Genomic DNA, 9,604 nt, shown 5'->3' on the forward strand with positions numbered 1-9,604 from the left:
AATTATAGCATGGATAATAAACTATTATCTTGATACAAGAATTATAATAATAACTATATTTATTATTGCCTCTAGGGCATAATTCCAACAGGAGGAAAAGCAGGACTTGAGAAATTTGGCCACAGAGTTTTTTAAGGAGCTGTATACAAAAGAGAATGGAGTGAACCCACATGATCTCATTGATCTCCTGCCTAGTAAGGTCGATGAGGGGATGAATGCGAGCCTGATTAAGGAATTCTCAGAGAAGGAGATAAGCGATGCTCTTTTCCAGATAGGCCCTCTGAAAGCCCCGGGTCCGGACGGTTTTCCAGCCCGCTTCTTTCAGCGGAACTGGGATATAATGAAGAAGGATGTGATTGAGGCAATCCAAGGCTTTTTTGAGAACGGAAACTTGCGTGAGGGTATAAATGACACGTCCATTTTACTTATTCCGAAAGGAAAGAACCCCAAGAGTGTGAAGGATTTCCACCCAATAATCCTTTGCAACATAATCTATAAGGTGATCTCCAAGTGTTTGGTTAACAGGTTGAGACCCCTGCTTGGTGAGCTGATTTTAGAAACTAAAGTGCTTTCATACCCGGTAGGATCATCACAGATAATGCCATCATAGCATTTGAGTGCTTTCATAAGATCCAACATAGTAAGAATCCTCGGGACACGCATTGTGCTTACAAATTGGACCTTGCGAAAGCATATGATAGGGTGGAGTGGGTTTTCCTTGAAGAAGCTATGCAGAAAATGGGGTTTCATGCTAGGTGGATTAGCTGGATCATGGAGTGTGTAACGTCTGTTCGGTTCTCGGTAATGTTGAACGGAGAATTATTGGAACAATTCCTACCGACCAGAGGCCTCGGACAAGGGGACCCCCTTAGTCCATACCTGTTCCTCCTTGTTGCTGATGGACTAGCTACAATTTTCAACAGGGAAGTACATAGTGGAAGCATATCTTCGATCAAAGTAGCTCGAAACAGTCCTGGTATCTCAAACGTCCTATTCGAGATGACAGTTTGGTGTTTTTCAAGGCTTCTTGCGAACAAGTGAGGTCGGTGAAGAGGGCTCTTCAAATGTTCCAAAGGTGTACTGGACAACTACTAAGCAGTAGCAAATGCTCGATATTATTTAGTGAGTGGTGTCCCATGGATGTACAGGAGGAAATTAAAGATATCCTTGCTTGTGAGTCTTCGACTTTTGAAAGTAAATATCTGGGGCTCCCAACTCCGGAGGGTAGAATGAAGGATGCAAGTTTTCAACCTATAATGGATAGATTCTTAAAAAATGCAATGATTGGACTGGCCGTCATATGTCTTTTGGTGCCAAGGAGGTTCATGTCAAATCCATAGTTCAAGCATTGCCCGCTTTCGCCATGGGAGTATTCAAATTCTCACTGGGTTTTTGCGAAAAGTATGAACGCCTAATTAGAGAGTTCTGGTGGGGCGAGGAAGAAGGTATACGGAAAGTTCATTGGATGTCTTGGGAACGTATGGTTAAGCCCAAGAGAGCGGGAGGCATCGGTTTCCGAGATATGAAAATCTTTAACCAAGCCCTCCTCACAAGGCAGTGTTGGCGTTTACTGAAATACCCTGACAGTCTATGTGCAAGAGTCCTAAAATCAAAATATTACCCGAAAGGGGACCTCCTTGATACTGTTTTGCCTCAGATGCTTCCCAGGGGTGGAGGGGCATTGAACATGGCCTTGAGCTGCTTAAGAAGGGCCTCATTTGGAGAGTGGGAAATGGTAAGAAAATCCAGATTTGCAGAGATCAGTGGATTCCAAGAAAGAGTGGACTCAAACCCACAGGTTTCAAGAGATGATCAAGACTGAGGTGGGTCAATCAGCTGTTGAAAGGAGATACGGAGGAGTGGGATGCGGAACTTATACAACAACTGTTTCACCCCCATGATGCAGAAGAGATTTGCAAGATAAAAATACCTCAATGTGAAGCAGAGGACTGTGCTGCATGGCATGAAGAAAAGTCTGGAGTATTCTCTGACCGGAGTGCATACAGACTAGGTGCTAAAATTAAACAACAGAGAAATGAGCTAGCATCGAGTTCGACAAATGAAGCGGAAAATAGGAGCATCTGGGATCTCATATGGAAGACAAAAGTCCCACAAAAAGTGAGGATCTTCGCGTGGCGCGTGGCAACCAAAACTCTCCAAACAAAGGAAAATAAATGGAAAAGAACACTCGAGTTGGACAGAACCTGTAGTATTTGTGGACGAGAGGCATAAGATGAATTCCATGCTACCGTAAGCTGCACAAAAGCCCGGACACTTCGGGAAGGATAAGAGTTCATTGGGCTCTGCCGGATGAAGACCAATTTCAATTTACTGGAGTAGGCTGGTTACAAAACCTATTAGGGAAATGTGATAATGAAACCAAAAGGAGAATATTGCTCATGATGTGGCGTGCTTGGTGGTTGCGAGATGATTGCATTCATGTAGATGGAAAGGCGCTGATTGGACAATCAGTTTGTTTCCTAGTAAAATACGCTGAGGAAACACGCTTGGGAGGCGACGAGTGCGTGGAGCACTCGGAGGGTGGACGCTGGGCTAACCACCAAGAGAATGATCCTGTGAACCAGAGGCGAATGGAAATAAGGGAGGGAAAGAAACCCCAAGGGCAGCGCTCTGGGGAAGATCAGATGATCAGGGGCCGTGGTGCGCTACATACAGGTCAAAGCACTCCACTGATCTTGGGACAAAGGCAAGATGTGAGTAGCAAGTGGGAACCACCTGACAAAGACTGGTGGAAACTGAACACAGATGCCTCTTTCCTAGCCAATACGGGTGACACTACGGCAGGAATAATTGTTAGAACGCATGAAGGTATGATGGCGATGGCATGTGGACAGCGAATGCACGCATGCACGGATCCAGAACAAGCTGAGTTGGCTGCTGTATTGTACGGGCTCTCAGTCCTTAGCAAATACTACACTGGGGTCCGCTGAATGCGGAATCGGATTGTGCATCTATTGTTTTGCTACTAAACACTAAGGGGACAAACGAGTCTTGCAACTTCCCACTAATCGCAGATGTCGAGCACATCAAAAAGGAGTTCAAGGAGGTAACTTTCACATTCATTAACAGAATCAGCAACAAGCTGGCACATGAGCTTGCTGCTCTGGCCAGGAGACATGGTGACTACTTCAAGTTAGGAGATGTTCCTCCCTCTTTAAGGAATATTCTCAGAGAGGATTGTAACTGCTCCCTTCTTAATTTGTAAAGTTATGGCTGGTCTGTTTTCTCAAAAAAAAAACTACTAAGTTACTTAATTTCTTTTTTTTTCTTATTAATTAGTTAATACGAGTATATCATATACGGTATATTTTTGTTTAGACGACATCTACTTCAGTATGTTACTATCTATGGCAGTTTAAAAGAAAAAATAGATCTATATTGAGAAGACATGCGAAGACATTTCACCTTGCCACGTGTGAGAGACGGTGGGAGTGGGACGACCCGAGAATTCTTTCCAAAACCCTTGCGCTCGTGGACTCGTCGTCTTGTCCGTGCTGCTCACCTCATCGCTCCTCTCCATCTCCCCACCGGCCACCGCCATGCCTTTCGATTTCCCATGGCTCAACAAAGCCGCCTCCACCCCCACCCCCACCCCCACCCCAAACCCTAACCCGAGCAAGCCCAACAATCCAAACCCCTTCCTCCCCATCCAGACCCATCTCACCTCCTTCCTCTCCTCCCTCCCCCTCCCACGGGCCGTTGCGCCGCCATGGGCTCGCATCCCCTCCCCATCTCCGTCGGCGGCCCTGCCAGTCGCCGAGATCGAGGACCGGCTCGCCGGGGTGCCCGTGTACGCCCTCGCCAACTCCGCCCAGGAATTCATACTCGTGTCAAAAACCCACAGGGGCGGGGGAGGGGATGCGGGCGGCGGCGTGGGCGGAAGCGCGAGGCATCCGCCAGCGCTCGGGATGCTCTGCTTCCGGAGGGAGGACGCCAATATGCTGCTCGCGCAAATGGGCGACGACATGCGCGCTGGCTCCACCGTGGTGCCTGTTGCGCTCAACAAGGTCAGGTGCTTGCATTTGGTTTCCATAGGTTTTGCTCGACGGAATCCTCGAATTGAATGCGGTGCTCTAATGGTGTGTTCTCTAAATAGCTTTGGCCCTTTAATCGCCCCGTATGTCCATCAACCAGCGTGCCAATTAAGTTTGGAACAGTGATCGTGTCCCATGGAAGTCATTTCAGGGTGCGAATTTGATATATCTAAAATGGGGATTCATCTGTCATTTGGTCAGAGCATCACTTCTATTTGTTAACTTAAAGCTGCCTGATCGTTTGATGCCATGCTCCAAGCCTTAAGTGCGAATATATTTCCTGGAAATCACCAGCCATGTATATCTTGAGGGCCTTGTTATGGGTGGCATGATTAAATACTTGAACGGGTCTGCACTCATGGATTCGTTTTTCTGAAAGGTTTTTAATTATAATTAGTAGTTAAGGGCCTAATTCAAGTTGATTACTTGTATTTGAATGAGGTCGCATTTCATATGAAATCCTGGATTTGCAAGATACTACCAATTTGAATGAAGTGTTTCTATTCTATAAGATACTACCAATTTACTAGAATGACCATTGCGCTTTTATTAGTATTCATTTTTTATCTTTTGGAAATTATGTACGCCTGCTTCTGCATTGTCTTCCATGTGTACCTATTTTTGGAGCATCTTATTTACATACGATGTTTTCGTTTTCAGGTTGTCCAATTGAAGTCTGATGGTGTGGCATTTAGATTTCTTCCTGACCCTTCTCAGGTGGCTAATGCAATTAAGGTAACATTTTTTAGAAATGGATGGTAGTGCATGTGATTTATGAGAAAATTTTGATCTTCTTAGTGATGTTGCCTGATCATATCATATATTTGCCTTACGTAATAATGCAAAAATGTTGGTTGACCCAAGATGATATTCTTAGTGGAGTTTTAGAAAATTGCAACCGGTATTAGTTTGGGCACCTGATCTTGTTGTGATTATACATAATGTACCTTATACTTGGCTGTGTAAGTTGCCACCAGTTTTCTTGTTTTAACTTTTTATTTATGTATATACTCATTTGATCATTTATTCACTGTATGCAACAGTTCGACTATAGCAAAAGATATGCTTCAGTGCTCCAATTTAACAATTTCTTTGAGAATTTAAGTGCCCCAAGATGCCATATAAACCCATCTTAACACTTAACATTTGCCCATCTTAACACTTCACATTTGCCCCTCTTAATCGATTTCATAAGGTATCGAGAGCACATATCCGCATAACTCCCTGGGATACCTGGTAAAAGTTGAATGTTCAAATGGGGGAGGGGCCTGGTCCTTATATTCAGCTGAGTATCAATACCGAAAGACCGATTTTTTGTAGGCTTCAAATAGTTTACTTGTTCTAGTTATTATCCGACAGATCAAATCCGTAGCATTTGCAGCACGGCTAAGTTGAATATCTGGGTGAAAACGGTATGTTTACCTGTACTGATTTCATGATCCAGCAGCTTATCCGTAACCTTGGCTTGTTTGCATGTGCTTTACTGGGTGGTTGTTAGCCACTTTCTCGACTAACAAATTGACAAGGGATTTCATAGATTTCTAGACAACATTGTGAGACCATGCGAGTGACAAGGCATGTTATGTTGTTCATTCTCTCTGCTGCTTCATGCCTCCATTGTTTCTCTCCTTGTTTTGTACAAGTGCGACCAGACTTATGTGATAGCTAGCATAAAAGAATAGAGGCCATATTAGAAAAATACTCCATTTTGTCAGTTAGTGAGAACCGTGGACCCATTGTGAAGTCAAGGTGTGTTCATTTCACATATCTTTTTTAAAGGAATTGAACCACTTTGTTGTTCTATTTTTCTATCTCTAATTGGAGACTATATGCACTGGTGCACATTTTTTCTATCGCATTTGGGCTGATATATTGTTATTCACCCTCGTATTTTGTAGCTTTTCTGTTGTGATGATAGTAACCCCTCATGCAATAATTTATCAGTTTAGCATTTTTATCTTGCAGTTGATGCAAGATGGAGGGGAATTTGTGAATGAGGGGTTTCCAGGAGTTCCTGTTTTCCAGGTTTGAATATCCTCAACTATTTATTATAGTTTTGAATTCATGTACATAGTAGAATTTGTGAGTAGTATCAAAGTAACCACAGACCAAGGATGAACAAAATCAAAGTACCGTGTTTATTGATTCTTGTATCTTGTTAGGTGCACACATGCATGTTGAGATTTGATATTAGTGTTTTGTTATACCAAAAAGCAGCCAACAATATTTGGGTTTAGTCATTAGTGACTTAAACCTGGTATTATTAGATTCATATTTTGTGCAGGCTGCATGTATGTGATCATAATTTTGTGGCTATTAACTACTCCCTCCGTTCCTAAATATAAGACCTTTTAGAGATTCCACTATGAACTACATACGGATGTATGTAGTCATATTTTAGGATGTAGATTCACTCATTTTGCTTCGTATCTAGTCTATATTGAAAATCTCTAAAAGGTCTTATATTAAGGAACGGAGGGAGTATTTTGTAAAAAAAAAAGTAATGCTTAAGTTTAATTTGGATATCGTACCAAGTCAAACCCTGTCCTGGGCAAACAGAACATGTAATGGTTAATGGTGTTGGGGCCATATGTATCCCTAATATAGGATGAATTTTAAGTTTTGAACTAACTAATACTAGTAGGGTTGAGGCCTTGAGGGTGCATAAATAGCAATAAGTCAATTGCTATACCTTTGATTCGTCAATGGACAATTATTCCAAGATACATATCCCCCCAAAATTGAGTATTGGGCCACTATTTTGAAATGAGGTAGTTCCTAAAATTTTATTAGGGGTTAAGATATCTTTACATTTTGTTAGGGGTTAAGATTGTATTGTGATGGGCATGGTTGGGTAAGGGTGTCCCTTGGCCTGATCGAGGTGTTTCCTGCATCCAAGTGGCTCAACGGTGCCTGGTTGGCAGCCACTCCACAGGGTCAGGGAGGATCAGGTGATCTTCTTACCCTTTATGAATTCCCGCAAACTGATTTCTTCCGGCACCGTATGTCAACAGTGTTGATGACACTTGCCACCTTCTCCCCCCTCGTGTAAAGAACTGCCTTTACCTTTGTGTAAGAAACTGCCTTTGCCATTATGAACACCCCCTTTGTGCCCCGTGCTCCATCATACTCCACTGTTCCCTACCATCATCAACACATTTATGTGCCATCATGTGTAACGCCCCGACCAAACCCACCGCTTCGCCCACCAGTTCCTGGTTGTTGCGCCTGGGATCTAGACTGGCTCCACAGACAAACACAAGTCTTTCTTGCGCACTTTGTCTTCACTTGTCGCACCCGGGATCAACTTCTCAGTCGGTCACCCATCCTCAAATTGCTCCAAGCCAAGCACGCTTAACTTTGAGGTTCCTTTCTGATGGGCTCCCGAAAAGAAGGTGCTCTATCATTCCTATTAAGCCGGGATGTTACACCATTGGCCTGTTTGGTTCACTTCGAGAGAAAGTTCCTGAGTAGGCAGCATTCTCAGGTGTTGGATTTTGGAGGCCTGAGGTGGAGATCGTTGCCTGGCTGAGCAGCTGCCTGTCAGGCCTCAATCCAAATAGGCTCCATGTCACCACCATCTTGACTATCAGTCACCTTGTAGCTGTCGTCCTATTTAAACTGAGCAATTAACCACTACATTTTGTAGCATCTCTCGGTAAAGAAGCTAGTTAATGCTCAATATTATCTTGCTTCTTAACTTCTTTCTTGTAAGAATTCCGTCTTTAAGACAATTGACCTACTCGCCGACCTGCTTTTCAGTCAAGGAGCCTTGTTCTGAGGAATGATAACAAGAGATATCGTCCAGTTTTCTTCAGAAAGGTCAGGATTATCATATTCCCCTTCATCACCTGATTATCATAGTTTCTTACTTTAAACTTTTATACATGTCTAGGAGGACTTAGACAAGTCACTGCACCGAGCATCTAGTGACCAGCAAAAGCCAATCCCTGCTGTTAGGATTGGTGACACACAGGTGCCACATTTATTTGTTTGTTTATTATGAATGACGAATTTTGACTTCACATTTGTTGACTCACTCTCTTTTGTAGGTTTCTTCTTTGGAGGATATCATCACCTCAATGAAGGTACACAAATACCGTAACGTTGTTTCAGCATATTGTTGAGTTAACCATATCCTTGTTTAGATGGAAGGGGCATGTCAAATACTGTAGTTAGAGGTTTAGAGCGTAGTCTTAGACTAGAAGACAACATCATATGCACACCTGTTGTGGTGCATGGATGCAATTGACCATGCTATAGTCACCAAATTAACATGAAAAAAATTCATAATTATATGTGATCACATTGCTAGACTAGTTTTCTGATATCAGTGGACAATTTCCTTATCTCAGTACTCCAGAATCTTGCATATGGAAGTTGTTACCTGCTTCATTATGAACATCTTTGCATGGACGTCATCCAATCTTGATTCATTCAGTTCCCTTAGATGTCATATTATTACCTTACGAAATCATGGTATATGCTTGCAGGATAGCTCCTCCTCGAAATGGGATGATGCCGTTTTTGTTCCTCCAGGTTTCGACATCGCTATTGGCTCAGAGCCATCACCCCTCAACAAGTAGATCTTTCTGTACATTGAGGGTGGCCAGTTGGCATTGTCTCGAAAATAGTTAAACATGGATATGATAGATTGATACTCCCTCCGTTCCTAAATATAAGACCTTTTAGAGACTTTACTATGGACTACATACGAAGCAAAATGAATGAATCTACACTTTAAAATATGTCTATATACATCCGTGCGTAGTTCATTGTGAAATCTCTAAAAGGTCTTATATTTAGGAATGGAGGGAGTAGTATATATGTTCATGCCCTTGACACATGACCTGATGTGTGACTCGTTTTTAAGGTTGTCGTTCCCTGCGTTAGCAATACGTTCTGCAAAGTGGACCAGAAGGTGAACAAACCTCATCAGCAGTAAATCGACTGCCATACCTTGTTTCTATGCATAATGCCGAAATTCTATATGTACTGTACACTAGTCATGAGTTTGCCGTCAGCAACTTTGCAAAAGTAATGTTTCCCAGGTTATTGGTGCCTGCATATCTTCACCGTGAATGATGTCTAGGCCAGGTGGATAATACACAGGAAACGACTGAGGAAATATGAAGTTGCACAAGGCTCCTTCGTGCTGTCAATTTAATATAGGAGCAATGGACAGTAATTATGATATGCAAACTTTTCCTCTGAACAATTAATCATGTATTCAGGTTCCATTTGAAAATCCAGTAAGTAATACTCCCTCTGTCCCATAGTGTAAGACGTTTTTTGATGCTACACTAGCAAAAGTGTTCGTGCGAGAATACGTGAGTTACTTTGAATTAGGACTGGCTGGGTGGAGGATCTATATATTGAGATGAGGGTTGCTCATGACAAAAAAGGGTGAATCGTCTGAGCTACAACTCTTTGGGGCATATGATATTATCCCAAGTCAATTCATCCTAGTGAACAACGATAAGTTCAGAATAATTCACTCGGGGACTTGAAGGAAAAAAAAAAGCATTACCAACAAATCGTGTGTAACA

At 42.6% G+C, this 9,604-nt stretch overlaps 1 protein-coding gene across 2 annotated transcripts; it reads left to right on the top strand.

Moving 5' to 3' along the window:
• The first annotated feature begins 3,501 nt into the window (after window positions 1–3,501).
• LOC123444419 (protein TIC 22-like, chloroplastic) lies at window positions 3,502–8,755 on the top strand. 2 transcript variants are annotated; one of them, XM_045121121.1, is made up of 7 exons: window positions 3,514–4,028; window positions 4,716–4,790; window positions 6,021–6,080; window positions 7,818–7,877; window positions 7,951–8,031; window positions 8,108–8,143; window positions 8,549–8,755. In XM_045121121.1, exons 1-7 carry the CDS (start codon window positions 3,561–3,563, stop codon window positions 8,639–8,641), a joined length of 873 nt encoding a protein of 290 aa, XP_044977056.1. In that variant the 5' UTR covers window positions 3,514–3,560; the 3' UTR covers window positions 8,642–8,755. The 2 variants fall into 2 exon arrangements, with proteins under 2 accessions (XP_044977057.1, XP_044977056.1); XM_045121122.1 differs by lacking the exons at window positions 8,108–8,143; window positions 8,549–8,755 and adding an exon at window positions 6,877–7,006 and having other exon boundaries at window positions 3,502–4,028.
• The last annotated feature ends 849 nt before the right edge of the window (window positions 8,756–9,604 follow it).

Source organism: Hordeum vulgare, chromosome 3H, assembly GCF_904849725.1.
Source record: "Hordeum vulgare subsp. vulgare chromosome 3H, MorexV3_pseudomolecules_assembly, whole genome shotgun sequence".
NCBI classification, from domain to species: Eukaryota; Viridiplantae; Streptophyta; class Magnoliopsida; order Poales; family Poaceae; genus Hordeum; species Hordeum vulgare.

Coding starts and splice junctions, on each gene's coding strand:
- LOC123444419 (XM_045121121.1), top strand. CDS start 3,561: ATGCCTTTCGATTTCCCATGGCTCAACAAAGCCGCCTCCACCCCCACC. Junction 8,032..8,107: donor TTAGGATTGGTGACACACAG/GTGCCACATTTA, acceptor TCTCTTTTGTAG/GTTTCTTCTTTGGAGGATAT. Junction 8,144..8,548: donor ATATCATCACCTCAATGAAG/GTACACAAATAC, acceptor ATATGCTTGCAG/GATAGCTCCTCCTCGAAATG.